We start from the raw sequence: 19479 nt of genomic DNA, 5'->3' as shown, positions 1-19479 counted from the left end.
CATGAACTACCTTGAACACAGATTTACTGAATTTTAAACATGCACTTCATCCCTGTTTCAGCAAGCATCCTCTGCAGATTTAATGATCAGGAACATCCTCCTGATGCACGCCGGGAGATATGGCTGCAGGGTTCAGACCGCAGCAGACACCGTGTCAGATGAGACGGAGCTGCTCGTTAGGGGTGAGTACGCTGGCGGTGCCACCTGAAAACACAATCACCAGAAACTATTGTACCAGAGAATTTAAATATGTGGGCTTTAGGGACATCTGGGCTATGCATTATTCTTCAGATTTTATACTGCTGAAAACATTTGTGATTAACCTACTTGTCTTTGAAAGCAATTTCACCATAAACTGATCTGCAGACATGGCAATGAAGACAGTTGGTTAATGGGAGTACAGTCTTAAAAGAGGTAATAGCCCAAAAGGTATTCCAGATTAGTTCAAATGTAGATAATTAGCATTCACAGGCCTGTGTACGGTAGGTATGATGGGTTCTGTGCTTTTTTATATGATGCTTTACATTTTATCTTATGGCCAAGCCATTCTCTCAGGTGTAATGGCTTAGAAATATTCATTCCCTTCCTGTGAGGAGGGACCGTGCAGCGTTTTATGAAATGAGAGATATGAAAATGAACCAAAACCCCACTAACATGACAGGGATTTGTTATACTTGCATGGAATTGTGATCACCAAATTTTTACTGCATCTTTAGGCCCAGTCCTGTAACCTGTTGAGTTGCTTTACTTGCCATTACACGTTCCTGATTATGCAGAGTCATTGTCCTGCAGGATCCCATCTAGGACACCAATTAGCTTACGGTGAAGCAGGGCGTTAGCACCATACGTGCATTTCCTGAAGCAGAGTATTTCTGCATTCTGCACTACTTCTGAGTGTGTGCATGCACACGTGTGTTCAGCAGCTGATGGGAGTTGAGGACTTAGAGTACACTTACTGGCACTACAATTAGTCAGTGCTGCTATGTCAAAATAGATGGATCCCTGCCAGGTAGCACAGCTGGGTAGCCTTGCTGTGAATTATAAAATTTTTGAAAGAATAAATCAAGGTAGATATTTTATTAGTATTTTTAAAACTCCAGATTAAAAGAACCCAACACTTAAAAGCCCCACAAAACAGACAAACAAACAAAAAAACCCACAAAGCTCTTTAGAGATTATACTCTTTCAAAAAAACTTATTCTACCACATTCTACCACTTCTTTACATTTGAAATGTTCATATCCATCACTCTTAAGACAAATATATACTTTAAATGATAAAGAATGTTTCTGGCTGACTGCAGGGCTCTTCACATTTTGATGAAAGTAGCTGTTAAATATTTCCATAAAGTCACTTTGAGGACCATCAGATTTCTGTGAGCTATGGCACTACTGAGATGGTGGTATTTCACTTGCCTCAACACAGACATATAATGCCATTTTAGCTGCCTTATGAAATCTGAGTCATACTCGTGGGTTACGCAAGACCTCGTGTGTTACCTTTACCTCTCTCGGAGAGGAGCTGGAGGCTCTATAGATAGGCAAGGCAATCTCAACTTTAATGCCATTCGACTTATTAAGTGACAAAAACCTCTTCACTTACTACTATCTATCTAGGACATATCAGACTGGCTACAAAATTATTTTTTTAAGAATACCAGTTATGTAAATGAGTTTATTGAATTTGATGTAGAAAATAAATGCTTCTGAGGAAGAGGTTTGAGATGAAAAAAAAGGGCATTGTAAGCAGTATCATAATGTATGTATGTGGGTGTCTCATTACCATGCCACCTTGCTGATGACATGAAAATTATGACTGCTTTATAACGGAATTTAAATTCAAATATATTTGCTTACAATGTTCTCCTTTTCTTGTTTCTGTGATTGGATAATTATCGGATACAGTAAGAAATGTTGGCATTGCTTTCACAAAATGCTTTATACTGTGTGACTGCTTTTGTCCCGATGCAAAATTCAGTTCTCATGAAATTATAGGATATGGATGGTTTGCTGAAGTAGTTAATTTCTTTAAGATATCTCTAAAACTTATGCAAATGAGGGTAGTAAGATCCCACGGTGTCATTATTGTTTTCTGTCATGGTTTAGCCCCAGCCAGCAGCTGAGCACCACGCGGCCGCTCATTCACCCCTCCTTCCCCTGGTGGGATGGGGAGGAGAATTGGAAGAAAAAGGTGAAACTCGTGGGTTTGGGATAAGGACAGTTTACTGGGACAGCAAAGGCAGAGGGAAATAACAACAGTACTTAGAGTATACAAAGCAGGTGACACATAATGCTATTTGCTCACCCGACTGGACACCCAGCCCGTCCCAGAGCCGCGTCCCTCCCCGGCCAACCCCCTTTATATGCTGAACATGATGCCATATGGCATGGAATACGGTATGGAATACTCCTTTGGCTAGTTTGGGTCAGCTGTCCTGGCTGTGTCCCCTCCCAGATTCTTGTAAAAATTAACTCTATTCTAGCCAAAAACCAGGACACTTTCACCAAAGAATGTAGGATGTTTTTGTTTTGTATTGCAGAAAATGTTTAAAGCACATTCAGTGCAAAGTTGCTAATGATTATACTTTATAGCCTTCAGCATTTCAAAAATCCAAAATATTTAGGAGAATCTAATCTATCTCTCCTTATACTGTTACAGGCATTTCATTTTCATTTCATTTTCTCTAATTCTTTTTTCTCCTCCTATCTCAGTTTATGGACTGCACTCAGTGGTCTGCAATTTGATGCTGTCTGATGATCCCAAATTGCAGCACCTTTCAAACTTCTTGAGGTTTAGCTTTTGGAGATACCGGACATTGCTTAGGAGAAGAGACCACCGGCAGCAGATGGTTTAATAAATATTTCAGTAAACTCTGAAGAATTTCATTTGACAGAGGAAGTCGTCATTTATGAAGAAAACCCACCGCTGCTATGCAGTAAAGTTTGAAATCCAAAGTTATATTATTCTTTATTTCCACTATAGTTTCTAGGTAAAATAATTTCATTTTATGCATATTACAAAATATCTTTGTGTTTTAAATGTTTCAGCCCATGGCCAAACTGAGATAGCGGACGCTTTGTTATGAACTCTTAGAAGTACCAATATAAGCAAAGTTTCAGCACATCCTTGTTCTGACCTTATTCTCTCTCCTTTTGCCTCTGCAGAAAATGCAAGTCTTGAATACTGATAATATCATACCAGCATACAACAGCATTTCAATCATTAGTTATATTGTAAGGTTCATCTGGGTTTTTTAACATATCATTTTAATTTTTACTCAAAGAATTGTTCTGCTTACACCATTCCTACAGGAAATAAATTGGACATACACAATAAATGAAATTAAAAACATCTAATTTTCCCTCCTTTAGATATTCATGAGTTTCAGAATTATTGCTATTAGCAAACTGACTAAATTTATACTGAATTATGTATTCGACTGGTGCATTATTTTTAAGTCAAAGGACAGTTTTCTAGAACTCTATTATAAGTGACTTGGACGAGAGCTATACCTTGCTGCCGCCTCTTCAGATGGAGGAAAGAGAAACAAACTGGTAGCAGACTCCTATTGCTCATAACTAACATGCTGATCTTCAAGAGACAGACATTCATCACTGCATTTTCAAGCAATTCCAATGTCTCAGTATCATTTATTGTGGTGAAAACATGGAATATCCTTAAACCATATTTATCTCTTTTGAAACTGTTCTTGCTAGCTGCTCTATTGGAAGATCCCTTGAATATACGCCGGGGAACTAACTGTGTCACTATTTTTACTCTTGTTCGTCTTTGCTCTGCGTTATACAGTAGAAGTTAAATTCCAAAAATGTCACCAGTAAAAGACAACCTGAAGAACAGAGAATGAATAATGCCAAGTAAATTTCAATTCTTTTCAGTCTAATTACTTTCAAGAAGGTAATTAATGGTGCAAGAAGATTTCTGAATTTACTACTTATGTATGTATGTGTGTGTATGTGTGTGAACAACAAAAGAAATTAAGACAGCAGCAAGTTTCTGTTCTGCAAGTTTCTACAATGGGATATAGATTTTTTAAAAACCATTTTCAAGCCATTTTCAAATTCACTGCCTCACAGTTCTTGATTTTATCTAAGTTGCAGTGAAATAACATCTGATTTTATTTCCATAATGTTTTTTACGTAGTGAATCTCTTTCAGGAACACTTCAAAACTACATATGAAAAGATATTCTAGATCATGTTTGGACAAAACCAAGATTCAAGTCCCATCAGCACCTACTACTCAAAAGAAAACCTAAATACTTTTCTAAGTGCTTTGAAAATGTGATTAAATTATGTATATTAAAGTAAGAAACAACTTTTTAGTGATCCCAAGTAATATCTCTGCTCTTTAAATGCTGTTTTTCCAGCCCAAGTTATTTATTTTTCCCTTCTGTTTCGTTTTTCTAATGTTACCAGTAATGCGGATTTCATCAGGAAGAGACGTTCTGTTGGCAGCTGGACCTGTCAAGCAGTACATTAGCTTTACAACTTGTGTCTTGCATTTTAATCTTGGAATGGGTTGTGAATGAGATGTATTTCAGTAGTCTCATCCTAGTCAACAGTGACCTTCAGAGGTCTGCTGTCCTAACATACCTGACATCACCTGTTTATATTTATGTAGGCTACTACAGGATAAAAGCATTTCCTCTTGAAAATACAGTTCTACAAAATTCTTTGCAATTCAGTGGTACAAGTTGTTCTTATTATTAGGTACCTAAAAAAATAAGTCATGATCTTTTATTCATCCATCTGAGATCCACCATCCCCTCTAGACAGACCTTTACTCTGTGGAACTTGCTCTCTGAATATGGGGAGGATGAGAGAGAGGATTCAACTCAAAAGCCAGGACTGATTTAAAGCAGAAGAGGTGATGTCAACCACTTACAGCTTAGCTCAGTAACTGCAATGCTCATATACAAGGTAGGATATCTCTTTTTAGCTGTCTCAGATCCAGCCTCAGAATCACACTTGTCTCTCCTCAAGAGCATGCTATACCTAAAGGCAGTAGATTAGGTGAGATCAAGATGTGTTCAACCCCCTTTCTGAGGCAGAGTAGCCAAGAGCACAGAAGTCAGGAGATAAACAAATGAGAGCCTGACTGTGTAGGGAACATTTTAGGGTATCTCCAGCAACCCAAGTATTTGCTTCTTTCGTTGAGTTGACTACTGCCAAAAAAGTGAGCATAGTCCTCAGGGGAACCATTGTCAACAGCTTAAGCCAATACACTGAAGTGTGTATTGGGAAAGGGGAAAGCTAAATAACAGGCATGTGTCTTCTGCACCGGATTTGCCCTCCAGCAGGGCAATGAGGCAGATAGGGGTAAAGTCTTAAATACTGCTGCAAGATTTTCTGGAAGACAGTCATCAGAGCCTGTAGCAGCAGCAGAAGGCATGTAGGGCAGGCTGGTACAGCTCAAGGACATCAAGAAGAGAAAACAGCTTTTCACATAGGGTGGTAACTATTCTGGCACCAGGCCTGCACAAATGCGCTACTTCAGAGGAATCCCATAACAGGAGTTATGTATGTCTGATGGTCAAAGAAATAGTGTTAGCAGAGTGAACGAATACAACAAAAATCACGGCTATGGACTTACATTCCTGACACCCAAGTCATTGCCTGATTTCACTTCATTTATGCCTTCTGTTGTTTGCTCACCCAAGGAAAATATGTGCAGAACAGCTGTTTGCCATGCAAACAAGGATGTTTACAGGAGAATATAGATATTCACTACACAGTCAACAAACGTTTGCCCCAGCACATGAAGTCATCAGCCATTTAAGAAGCAGAAGTGATTTATGATTTTTATGAATGTCAGTCCCGTTCTTGACATCAGTCCAAGAATAGTTTTCCCATGTCACGTGCTTTGTCTGGCTACCAGCCTTTATTTATCCACTCAGATCTTCAACTTTCAGTGAATATTAAGTAGTAGAGAAGCAGAATAGCAGAATGTTTCAGCTTGGCTGGTTTTCCATCTATCATTGGCACTCCAGTAGTCAAGGTGTCTATACTGATTTTTCACAAAGAAGTGATTACCAAAGCAGAAGGCTCTAATACAGGATAAATATGCATGTCATGTTCTGATGCTAATGATATGATCACAAACATGGTTACCAAACTCCCAAGTACCAGCAAGGAGACTTGCATCTCACAGATGTCTCAGGTGATCTTGTAGCCAGCTATGTGTCAGCTTTCCTCAAGACAATGCCTGCTTGGTAAGTTAATTTGGTTTTTAAAGCTGGTGTTCCACAGAGGGCTTATTATATTCTTATTTCCCCATTATGCTGTAGAAATTTGAAGCAATCTGTGCATTAATATTTGCATTACAATGATATCTTCATGATCCTGTGCTTCCACCATGTTTCACTGTAGAGACATTTAAAACACCAAATACTTCTGTCATAAAAAAGGTCGACCCTGTGAAGGGTCTAATCTTTATTACCTTACATAGGTCCAATCAACTTCATTTAAGAAAGACAACAGTGTTTTTCACTTTGAGTTTAATTCATCACTACAAAACCTGTTACTCATAGACAGAGAGGTTTTGAAGAACACCAGCAGAATTTATAGCTAAGAGCAGACGGCTACTTCTCAGATTCGCTATTGGCAAAAAGTATCCCTTTGGCCTTGAAACAGTTTCTAATGAAGTCATTTAAGGTGTTGCTTTGCCATAGACTCCAATAAAGAAAAGCTTGAGTAAAAAATCTCCTACCAAAATCAGTTACTGTATACTCCTTGCTCTTTCTTCTGCAAGTTTGGAGGGTTGGCTTAGAAAAGCATCTGAACAGCTCAGCAAAGAAAAATAGTCGGAGCTGGGAACGTCACACAGGAGTCTTACATGCTTTCACAAAGATCAGCGTGAGTTTCCCTATTGTCCGTTAAGAGTAGAGATCCCTCTCACCTGCAGTGAGGTGAGTAATGCCCCTGGTGCAGCAACAGTTTCCAACAACACCAGGGAGTTTCTTGAAGACTAGAGGATGACTGCAAAATTTACCATGATATTATTATCTGATGTGGATGGGAACAGTGCTTCAAACATTTAGAACTGAGTGATATTTCCTATATAAACCTCTATACTGTTAGTGAAGATAGTGACACCACAAGCACCAATGTAGGTTATTTTTCACAGTTATCCCTTTCTTGTATCACATTTCTTTTAAGATCATCATTGACTGAGTCAGGAATACAAGGTTGTGAAGTTAAAGGGGTTTTTTACATTTGTGAAAGTTTCAGTGCCTAATCAATGGTACCAAGTCACCAATATTTTAGTATTTATTTCATAAATGAAAGCTTTTTATCATAATAAATTACTGGGTTCAGTAACTTTAAGTTGTCAAATAAATTCCATCACTTAAGTCCTATTTGTAAATTGGTCTTGCAAAGCTGGTTATACCCAAAAGAGTAAGTAGCATTGATTGCAAACTACTCAGACAGATGCTAGATGCTGCATTACACACTGCATTACACTGTGTCCTGGGCTGCACCAAAAGAAGCGTGACCAGCAGGTCGAGGGAGGTGATCCTGCCCCTCTACTCTGCTCTTGTGAGACCCCACCTGGAGTACTGCGTCCAGCTCTGGGGGCCCCAGGACAGGAGAGACATGGAGCTGTTGGAGTGAGTCCAGAGGAGGCCACGAAGCTGATGAGAGGGCTGGAGCACCTCTCCTATGAGGACAGGCTGAGAGAGTTGGGATTGTTCAGCCTGGAGAAGAGAAGGCTCTGGGGAGATCTAATTGCGGCTTACCAGTACCTGAAGGGGCCTACAGGAAAGCTGGTGAGGGACTGTTTATCAGGGAGTGTATTGACAGGACAAGGGGTAATGGGTTTAAGCTGAAGGAGGGTTGATTTAGATCAGATGTTAGAAAGAAATTCTTTACTGTGAGGGTGGTGAGGCACTGGAACAGGTTGCCCAGAGAAGCTGTGGAGGCCCCCCTCCCTGAAAGTGTTCAAGGCCAGGTTGGATGGGGCTTTGGGCAACGTGGCCTAGTGGAGGGTGTCCCTGCCCATGGCAGGGGGGTTGGAACTAGATGATCTTTAAGGTCCCTTCCAACCCAAACCATTCTATGATTCTATGATTCTGTCTTACAACAGCCTGTGGAGCAGCCAGCTCATCTCCAAATTACAAAACTTTCTTTCAGATTGCTCCACTTGTTCTAGCTACAGTGCAGCCTGATCTCTGGTTTTGCAAAGGAACAAAGGGTAGTAGTCCCAAAAATTACCTATTCAATGTTTGACTTTCTGCAGTGTAAACAGTGTAAACTGTAACCTGGAGCAAAGTTGGCACTACAAGGTAACTAAGTCTGGAAGACCATAGCAAAGAAAAAGATCATTAGATCTTTGCAAGGGAACCACAGTAATGCAGTAGTCAGGCAAGTTTGCTCAATTTTTTAATTTGAAGTGCTAACTAACAAAAAGTGCCATCTTCTGCAACAAAAAGAGGTCAAATAAATAAAAAGCAGAGAAATTATTTCTGCATGTTTCCTTGCATTCGTCAATGATTATGTAAAAGATTGTTTCAGTACATCTAGTACTTTAAATATTTTATTTATTTATATAAATATATTTTATATATTACACATATATTATAAAATATGTTTTAGGAGAAACTCAAAGATAAATAAGTTATTGATCTCAGTTCTGTTACAAATAGACTTTTGCTCTCCAAGCATTAATCCAAATTACTTTGTTTCCAGTACTATCTGATCAGTCTATACTTAAGAATTTTAGTAGATTTAGAAGCCAGATATTTCAGGGTATTTTAGTAATAGTTAATTCACTGTTGTTTGCTTTTATGATCCTTTTTGCTCTTACTACTTAAAATGTGTTTTCTATTGTTATGGATGTCAATAGACATTGTGCTTTTCTAGAAGAAGAAAAAATAATGTCCAGTCTTAATTCTCTGCATCAATGCTGTACACCCTTGGAAAATTATTAGCATATACAAAACTAATTAAAATCCTTTGAACTATACAAATAGTAGTATAACATTCACAGCAGAAGATTCCTTAAAAACAAGATGAAAATCAGCTTTCTTCTACAATGTATAACATGTATTGTAAAACTGTGCGCTGATAGCTAACCCAATGCACTGTGCATGCCTACTGTAAGTAAAATAAGCTTTAAGATCAAACAGCTACCTGGAATCTGTAAGATCTTGAAATGGAGTAAAAAGCAATCCTGTAGCATGAAGGGACGAAAGCTTTTGTGACTACAAACTGTGGTTTAAGAGTACACATTTTGTGGTCTAAAAATAAAAAGAGGTTAAAGCTATTCATCTTGTAGGCTGGCAAAACTACCAATCTAAGCAAGAAATCCTGCCTTATGATATATTTTTGGAGAAGTAATGTTTCCTCTGAACTCCACTGACCTGGAGCAAATATAACACAGGAACTGCTGGTTAGGTTGACCACACTGCTCCTTTCAGTTGTGATATTGCCAATAAAACTTAAAGACAAGCACTTGGGTTTAAAGGCCATCAGGCACAACATTATTAAATGGAACGTAAACAAGGTCAGCAGATTCTTGCTGGTCCTTGAAATTACATTTGAGCTGTAGCAAAGGCCAGGAAGATGCCCTAAGCACAGACCCCATTAATTGGACTCGCAGAATATGTCCATAATAGTAAACTGCTCCCTGAGGCCAATGGGTACAGCAGAGTTCCCATCCGCACAGCTACATTCCTGGTCCCCCTCCCGTTTTAAAACAGGATGGACATGACAAACTGCCTGTGGGGATCTGCCCCAGCCTATGGCAATCCATTAATTGTGCCAAGGCATTGGCTGGGAAAGTCATAATTGCACGGGGCTGAAATTGCGATAGGGACTGGCTGACAACATAATAGCACATAGGACCAGTCCTGCAGCTTAGACCTGTGCTTTGGCCCTTTTCAGTATGTCAGTGTAGCTGAAACATTTACATTAGAAGATAGTACATTACTGTAGATGGAGCATCAGCCCTTTAACCCACACATTCTAGACCAAAACACTTCCAGCAATCTGATCTTCTAACAGGACCTTTGTTATAATGTCTTCAGTGAAAGGGAAAGAGATTCATATCTTTAAAAACTTTTTTTAAGAGTTTAAAAAGACCCCTTGTTCTGTCTAAGAAACCCTTTTACAAATGTCAACTCAGCTCATATCTATAGCTTCAGTCAAAAAAAGTGCTAGAAACAAGTGCAAAAATACTAATCAGATGTGGTGATGTTCACAAACTCAGCGCCTGGAAGAAACCCATGCAGTTCTGGGAGTGCTGGTGCCCACACTGTGATTGCAGAGGGTGAAGGAGGCAGTGTGGACCAGAACTGGGACAGCTGGCAAGTGATGTCCGGCAGTGCTAAAGGCAGTCAGTAGGACAAGCCAATGAAAGAGGCACACCTAAAACTCAGTTTCTTCTTCTACTTGGGACTTGCTAGTTCATTCACAATGTAATTCATAGGCTACCAGCGCTTTTCCTCCTAAGGTGAAATATCAGTTCATGTTCCTTGCATTGTCCATACATTTTGTGTCAAGTCACAACTGCCACTGCACAAAGATCCAGCTCAGAGGTTCTGAACTGCAGTCTGGCATCTGTGCTCACAAAGCTCTGTAGCTTTCAAGATTGTCTTGCCCAAATTCCCTATTTTTAGGTTTGTAGAAGGCAGAGAAGTCATCAGGGCAAAGGAGCACAACATTACATACGTACCACCAAAGGCCTTCTCAGGCGGGACACCAGGTCCTGACCCTCATCGATGGAATGAGTGAAGACTATTTCAGGATGGAACATCAATGTCTTCTCTTTCTTACCTTCCGTCCCTGAGTCTAACCTCCCTACCTGTCCTGCCACTGGTTAGTGTATAACCTCTCTATCTGCCCAAGGCCCTTATGTAGCTGCCTTACAGAAACCACTTGGGTACACCAGGCGTGGAGGGAATGGGGATATGGATGTATCCACTGAAGCCATGGTACTTATTGCACTCACTATACGTCAAGCTTTCCCTCCATCCTCTTGTTCCCCACCATGTGCAAACACTTCATCTGCTGTAGGTGGGCACAGCAAAAGGGACTTAAACTACAAGAAACAGTCAAGCTCCTGTTTTCTCAAGCACCTTTTCCATCATTCTGTAGATGCTACCTCTTTCTTTTCCTCCTTCTTGACCTCTTATCTTCTTGATGACAAGTCAGTACACCATGTCATTCAGAAAGCAAAATCTTCAGGTCAAGAAATCTGTGTTCATGAACTGCTACATATCAGACTTCTTAGCTGTTTGCTAAAACTAAGAATTATCCTGGTCAGGCTGCAGTGGAGTAAATCAGCGCACACTCTGGGATACAGGGAAAGGGCACTGCCTCACTGAATGACTACAGATATTATTGGTAATAGTCTTTCAAGTACTCTCACATTAACATTGTGCCATGGCAAGCAATCTAAAGGACCTCTCAGGATGATCATTCCAACAATAAAAAGACACATAAAACAAGTTTGCCAAAATGCAGTCACGCATGTCCTGAAATGAAGTATCAATCTATGGAATTGCTCTGAAAAAAGATAACTGACTAATATCCTTGACGCTGGGTTTCCAGTGCTCCTAGAGCCACATAAGAGCCTATCGCAGCCCCAAATGTCTTCTCTATGAAGGTCGACTGCACTGCCGTGCATTTATGACCAGTCATTTTCTGTGTAGTTTCCAGAGAAGCATTTGAGCAGACCAGCCATTTTTTCCTCAATTGGCTATTCTCAACTAAAAAATTGTTTTAGAGATCCTGAACAATAACACAGCCCTTGGGAGAAAAGCTTCCCTGCATTAGCCATTCGGCTGACACCATGAATGATTACATCCAAGCATAAAATTTAATGAGATTTCTACAAAAATGAGTGACATCTGCATAGCACTCAGGTCCTGGCTAACTGTCATACATTTGTCATCACTGAGGCTTTTGTCCTTTATTAATCCGCTTTCAAGAATGCCTGCTGTTGGAAATGGAAATGCTTTTTAGCAGTCATCCTGCAGACTCTGTAAGAGCACACATCTCAGAAAGCATAATGACACATTGTCATGACTAGGAATGCATTTAAAAGGTTTAAAAAACATGAGAGAACTCCAACAACAAAATATATTGAGAATTTAGAAGGAGACATCTGCATAAATATATTTTACATATTTTTATATAAGCAAGACGCTTGTTCTTTTGCCTATAATGTAGTGGCTAGAAATTCTTTAACAACATTTAGTGTGCATGGGAGAAATATTGTCATAGAGGAAAAATACTAAAATATTTCCCTTTAATTTTGTTTGTGCTTGAGACCATGATATAATTCTGGGCCTAAGGCTGCAACCCAGTAAAAGCATATGATTTTATCAAGATCCTAGCTTTCCTTTAAACTTTCCCTCATGGCTACAAATAAAAATTTCACTAGTATTTTCCTACATCAACAGATAGCCCGAAACAATAGATGATGGAGATTGAAGATCACCCTATTATTAAATTAGCCCCAGGACTTGCTATTCTGAGACGAAGGCCTGACCTGGTGCTTCCCATCAAAGAACAGCAAACACTTGGCAGGAAGGCAGGAGTGCAGAGGACACATCTTTCTGCCGTGCTTTCTCCCAGGAAGAAAAGCAAGACCTTTCAACTGCAAATGAAGATGGGACTCCAGAAGGCCGAGTCACAAGGTGTCTAAAGGGGGGCACCATCTTATCCCAGCACTGCTTGTGCCTCAATGAAAGGCACTGACAGCAGCAAAGTCAAGCCTGCTGAGCAGGCAGAGCAAGGAAAGAAGAGAGATTCCCAGCACTGAAGCTGCTCACCACCCATGGAGCTGGAAAATCATGTTCTTCCTGCAGCCCAGAGCTGTACCCTGGGCTCCTGTGAAGAGGACTGCAGTGTGTTGTGGAGACAGTCTTCTTCCATCATGCATCCATAATACTAAACTTCTTCAATGAATTCCTTCCATTCCTGGAAGGGAACGAATTGAATCCTTTGAATTTCAAACATTCATTTGTCTTTTTTTGTTGCTATTATTTCTTGATGCCATATATTTCCAACATTTTAATGTCAATTAGTTGCTTGTAGATCACTGCCAAGTAAACACAGGCAAGTGAATAGTGTAAATTGCTTCCTCATTTAAAGGATTCAATGTCTCTCTCACTCTGAAGCTATCGAGCCCAACTATTACAAAACTCTGATCATACTATTGTCATAGTTCATGTAAACATGCTTTTGTTGAAGGCCTATCAGAAGAAATATAAAGCTGTTTGCAGCTGCAAATGAGAAGAAATCCCAGAAACTAAAAATATTTCAGTTAATGGGTTTTTTTAGTTTTGTTTCTATTCATGGACTAAGGATTCTAGCCAGCAAAAGATTTATTTGAATGAAATAGCACCAAAAAGTAATATTGCTGAGCTCAGTAATGCAGAAATCCTGGCTACAACTGCCACTTCAAATGGAGCACCAGACCCACTTGCCACCCTGATCCGCAGGTGCTGAGCTCTGACAGTTCAGCAAGTGGGACCGCACCACTCACCACAGCTCATGGAATGGAGGTATCTGAAGGACCTGCTCCACTACAGCTTATGATACATCCAAACAGCATTGGGGTCCTGCAAGTTTAGCAGCATCACCCTTCCTGCAGTTTCATTTTGGGCGAAGGAGTCCAGTAGTGCATTTCTGATTTCACAGTCCGTCTGTGTAGGAGCAGAAGCAAAACTTCAGCCTTCAACAACAGGAGGATGGAAAAGAATCAGAAGGGTCTTGGATGCCAAGAAAATCGAAATTTGTCATAAATAATTATAGCTATTAATAATATTTTACAGAAGTATTAAGTCCTGTCCTCCAGGACCTATATAAGCCTTCAAGTATAAGAAACCACAAGATGGATGTTTATTCTGCATTTACCCATGACAGAGATGCACATTTTCCCCTAAACATTTGGCTACAACTGTGCAAAAGGATCCTGAACCAGGAGAACCTTACCTCTGATTTAGTTTGGCAAGTGCAAATGGACAATGTTTTCAAACACCAGTAATATCAATATCAGGAAGAATTAAAGAAGAACATTGGGGTGGGAGTGGGACCTTATAGTCACGTTTTTCTTTGCAAAGTCATGTTTGCTTCCAGAGACCTCACTTATTGGATCAGTCACATGGTCTATACAAATGGTGATTAGCATAGTCTCATTTGGTGCAGCTAAGTGGAATAAATAATTCTTTTGTTTCTCAAGTGAGAAGTTGTTGTGGGGTTTTTTATTTGTTTTTAATGGAACTGTAGTTATTACCAGCCTTCAAAATATTTAGGTTCGGGTTTTGTTTTGTTTTTAATAGCTTTCAATCAAAGAGTTAATGGACTTCCAGCAGGATGGTAATACAGGCAGTTTCCCTGAATGAGTGAATTTGAGAAAAAGGATGAATGCTGTATTCTTGATTCAGTTATTATTAATATTATTGTTCTTCAAGAAGCACATCCACCTGTGCTTCATTTTGATCGCTATTTGTCTTTCCTGCTGACAAGTCTCACGCAAAGAGAAGATGTGATAGTGACTGTTCAGTCTAGCCTGGATGCTTCTTAACATTGCTCTTTTTTCCTTTAATTTTAGGTTCAGAACAATTATAATGGAGGATTTTTTTTTTAATCTGTTTCTATTTCTAGTTCAGTTGTCACTCTGATGAGTTAATTGATACTCACCCACGCATCATTTAAAGAGTAGGAACAATCACAATTTACCAGCAGAAATCATGGAAATGAGGTATCTCCGTGATGTAGTAGTGTGCATTTTAACCCTTGTATTTCATGGATATTGAACTCCAGCGGGTCCCTACAGAATGCATCTCCTGTATTATTGCTGGTCATCCGCAATAATGGTGTGGTCTTTTTGAATATTCCACTTTATTTCTAGGTCCTCCTGGTCCCCCAGGGGTTGTAATAGTGGAGGAAATTACAGACACCACAGCAACACTCTCCTGGAGTCCTGGGGCAGACAATCACAGCCCTATCTCCCTCTACAACCTGCAAGCACGCAGTCCATTTTCTCTTGGCTGGCAGACCGTAAAAACAGGTGAGAAAAACTTTCAAACAGCACAAGTAGACTGTTCAAAACTCCTGCTCATCACAGTAATAACCACTGGCAACTGCAGGAGCAGGTACTCTTAAGAGAACAATGATAAATTAAAAGCACTGATTTTTTTTTTCTTTTTTCATTCCTTTCACGTTACTTAGCAACAGCTCTGAAAGGACAACACAAAGACACCTGCCTGTGAATAAGCAGAAATCTCTCCCCTCTATCCTTCAATCTTTGTCTTTTTGGGAGCACCATGGTGTCAAAAACCTATCTGTGATTTCTGACATATTAGATCCTTGATGTCTATCATTTCTAATGGCCATATTGTATCACAAAGTTCACTTGCCGTTGAGATACTGCATGTGAGCTTCAGATTTCTCAGTGACCTACACATTTCTTTACTGTCTGCAGTTCCAGATGTGATAAGTGGTGACATGGAGTCTGCGATGGCTGTCGAACTGAACCCTTGGGTAGAGTATGAGTTCAGAGTTGTAGCAACTAACAAAATTGGGACCGGAGACCCAAGTGCACCATCTCGAGTGATCAGAACCAATGAAGCAGGTAAGAAGAGGATAAAAAAGTTAATTTTCCAAGACTACCAGAAACAACAACTATTTCAATATAGTAATGGAACTATTGTCTTATTCCTGGTACACATCTGTGTGTTCAGTCATCACAGTTTCAGGGTGATGTTCTTTGTAATGGGGAGCCAGTATGTTTTGATTACAGGAATATTGTTTAATTTACAGAAATTTCAAATAAACCCATTCCCTCTGGCAAGCTTCCACTACTCTTTAATCATGGGCTGCTTCTCAGTCTCTTCAGACAACTGCTTCTAAGCAGCCTCTCCTCCCTTATTCCTCATAACTTCTTTCCTTGATGGTGTACAGAATTTTTTTCAGCAAGATAGGGAAGCCATGGGAAGCTGTTAATTTGAAATACCTTGTGCTCTAAGTGTTTCTTTGTCATGCACATTCTACCATGAACTGTTTAAAATTTAAACATTTAAACATATTTAACATTTAAAGACATTTCATTATATTTCTGACTGGGATGGTACTGTGGGAGCCCAGGAGAAATGTTTTATATCCTATGTGGGTGTCGAAAATTGCAGTAGTCTCTCAAAGTTTGGAATCGTTGACAGTAACTTGGGTAGAATGAAGCGACATAAAGGATTGGAAACCTGAAAAAAATCCTTATGCAGCTAGAGACACACATTTTAAGAGGCAGAAAGACATAGAGAGAGGGTTTCAACAAAACCTCAGAAGAGAACTGCATCTCAGTACACTTTCAGATTATTCTTTATTTTTCTTTGTTATTTAGGAGGCTTAAAGAGTTTTGATTTAGTTTTGATGTTTCTTCAGCTGAATAATTTGTAAGTAGTTTATTAATCATATAGAATAGAAGAGTGCCAAATTCAAAGTTTCCACTTGAATTTAAAAGTATAACTGATTTTGTAGTTGTAGATATTCCAGACGAATACAACAGTTGCGTTGTACTCTGTCTTCTCATTAAAGGAGATTATAAGAATTACAAGTGGCAATGCCAAAACGTGTCCTCCTCTCTCATTCTGAAATAAAATTCTTCTATTTTAAGATATGTTAATCTTCTGCCTCAGCTCCGTAGTTCAGCACTGGTCTGTGTATATGCCACCCCTAAACATTCACAGCAGAATGTGGTTTATTTTCTTAGACAGAACCACAGAATACTGAATAATTGGGGCTGAAGGGGATCTTGGGAGGTCTGCAGTCCAGCCTTCCAGCTCAAAGCTGCGTAAACTGACTTCAGAGCATGTTTCTCAGGGCTTTGTCCTGTTGAGTCCTCAAAACCTCCAAGGAGGGACATTGCATATCCTCTCTGGGCAACCTGTGCCAGAGGTTAACTAACCTCATTGTGAAATTTCTTTCAGTATAACTAGCCAGAACTTCCCCTGTTTCAGCTTAAGACCACTGTCTCTTGCCTTCCCACCCTACACCACTATGAAGAGCCCATCTCTGTCTCCTCAATGACCTCCCCATAGGCACCGGAGGCTGCTGTTAGGTCCCCCAAAGCCAGCTCTGCTCCAGGCTGAGCAAGCCCAGCTCCCCCAGACTCTCCTCACAAGGCAAGTGCTCCAGCCACCATGATCCCAGTGGCCTCCCTTGAACTTGCTCTAGTTGATCAATGTCTTTCTCATTGTGGCACCCAAAATTGGATGCACTGTTTCAGATGAAGTCTAACAAACCAACCTATCTTTAGTTGTAATAAGACATATTTATTTTTTTCTGCTTTAAATAACCATGTAGTTGCTAGCTGATATTAAATTTCACTGTGCAATCACAGAGCTGCACTGAAGTGATTTGATTCCCTTTCATGCATGCAGAAGGATGCATCCTTTCCAACTCTCCCCCTCAACTTCTGCAAGCTTCCCACAGTGTGAAATTCGACAACTTTATAGCAGAAGTTTCAGGCGCTACATACTTTGTTCCATTAAGAAAAGGAGGAAAGGAAAATGAAATAAAAAACATGAGCTACTTTCATCTCAAGTGATTTAAAAAAAAAAAAAATTATTTCATCACCATTATTCTTTCCTTGATTTTGTACCCTTTTTCACGGGCACTGAAAATTCTGCTGGATCCAAATGTTTATTCTCTATTTATTCAGGTGGTACGTATCAGAGAGGACACAAATATTCTGAAAAAAGGTTTATCCTGTAATAGGTTGCACCCCTGGGATTATGTTCTTTCAGATTTATGAATATGTTCCCTGTTTTTGAAAGGATGGTTCAGGATTTTAATCAACCAGATGTATTTAAGCTGTGAGTGAATGTTTTTCTTACAATCTGAAGTTTTAAAATGTTAGATTTCATTTAGTTGTCATGTTTTGTTGGTTTCTTCTTCTTCTTTCCCAGCATTTACCAAGCAAAGGCTGTATTTCCTAAAACATATTCCTACAACTCTAGTGAAAGTGTTCTTCATGCACATTCATTTCAGTATTCCTTTGGACAATCATTGCAACTTTACCTCCATAAAAATGAATTGATAAATCATAATAATGATCAGTAAATGAAAATCTGTACTCCAGTACATGGGGATCCTCCTGATAAAGAGCGCTGTAGCTGATAATAATGCAGATCTTCCTGAATAATTAAGCAGTAACACATTAGTTCAAACAGGAAAAAGGCCACACTAGATGTTAACTTTCAGCTTCCCAGTTAGGAATACGTTTTTGCTACCAGAGTTACAGCTGCAAAAATGTCATGTTAAAAGGGAGTGTTTTGTAGCATGACATTGAAATACAGACAGGTGCCAGTAAAACAACTTAACAGCCTTCAGAGAAATTGAAGCTGAATTTATTTGGTGTGCCTGCTTAACACGGCATGGTGCAGTAGAAGTCTATTGTCCTCGCCTCAGTTTCAAAAGATTTTTCTTTAAGAAAAGGTTTGGTTTCTGTTTCAGTCGTGAATGATTTTGGGGTTTGTGTTTGTTGGTTTTTTTAATGAGAGAGATGGGGTCTCATTTTTTTTATTCTATAGGGGGAGCAAGAAGACAGGAGTTACAATAAGTTATAAATTCCCAATTTTTTAGAACCTGCAGAGAGTTGTAAAGTCAGAACAATAACACAATGGACTCTGCTTTAAACAAACAGAAAAAAAAAAAAGTTACACATATAGTTCTTTGCAAAATAGCATGCTGCTTACAATTTCTGTGGCACTCTCTGAAATGCCAGAGGCTTCCTGATCTGCCTCCTCCAGGCAGCCACTTTTTCCTGGTCTCCAGATATTCTTGAAGCCCAGAGCCTGTTTAGCCCTGTCCTCTGACACAGCTCTTTCAGTGATTGTGTGAATGATCACCCTTGGTATAGTTTTCATATGCCAAAGTCAAAGAGAAGGGAAAGCTAATAATAGTTTTCACTGGGTTTCATATATGGTTTTCCAAATCAGCACATTAACAGCTATCTTAGGGTATTACTCAGTGACCTATTATTCAGAATCTTTCTATTACTAATTTTTTTTATCTGAAAGCTTCAAGGGAAAATCTCTGTTAACATGGATTCGTTCTAATGTCATAGATGTCAATTCTTAAAAGACATCCATGTGAAAGGCCATTATAATTCAGAAAGAACATGGCATCAACCTCTCTACTCATGACCCAGGCAGAGAAACCTGGCTGTTTGCAGTGACGTTAGATGTGCCCCACCGGTGACAACAGGCAGGCTGCCCCTGCAGTGGGTAAAACTCCAGAAATAGCAGTCTCCCAGCAGAGAAGGTGACTGTGGGTCACGCTCAGCTGAGAGTTGAGGTCCACAAGGCTGAATGATACCCATGTAGACAACCCGCAGAGGCAGCAAATGTGTGATTCTGCTTCCATTATTTTATACTTAAATGGAAATCGGCATCTGTAATTTAATGGTACAAGTTAATTTGACTGGAGACTAAAGTCTTTTTCTCTCCCCA

General features: G+C 39.6%; 1 protein-coding gene across 5 annotated transcripts in view; it reads left to right on the top strand.

Annotated features, from left to right (window-relative positions):
• CNTN5 (contactin 5) overlaps positions 1-19479 on the top strand; it is a 753708-nt gene that overhangs the window by 695051 nt on the left and 39178 nt on the right. For 4 of the 5 annotated variants that reach the window (XM_054805482.1, XM_054805387.1, XM_054805567.1 and 1 more), the window contains 3 exons: positions 62-182; positions 14883-15041; positions 15456-15605. In XM_054805482.1, coding sequence (XP_054661457.1) covers positions 62-182; positions 14883-15041; positions 15456-15605 — 430 coding nt within the window. The remainder of the gene's footprint in view (positions 1-61; positions 183-14882; positions 15042-15455; positions 15606-19479) is intronic. The other variant, XM_054805742.1, reaches the window with a different exon arrangement.

Source organism: Grus americana, chromosome 1, assembly GCF_028858705.1.
Source record: "Grus americana isolate bGruAme1 chromosome 1, bGruAme1.mat, whole genome shotgun sequence".
Taxonomy (NCBI): domain Eukaryota; kingdom Metazoa; phylum Chordata; class Aves; order Gruiformes; family Gruidae; genus Grus; species Grus americana.
This window is presented reverse-complemented; position numbering and strand designations above follow the sequence as displayed.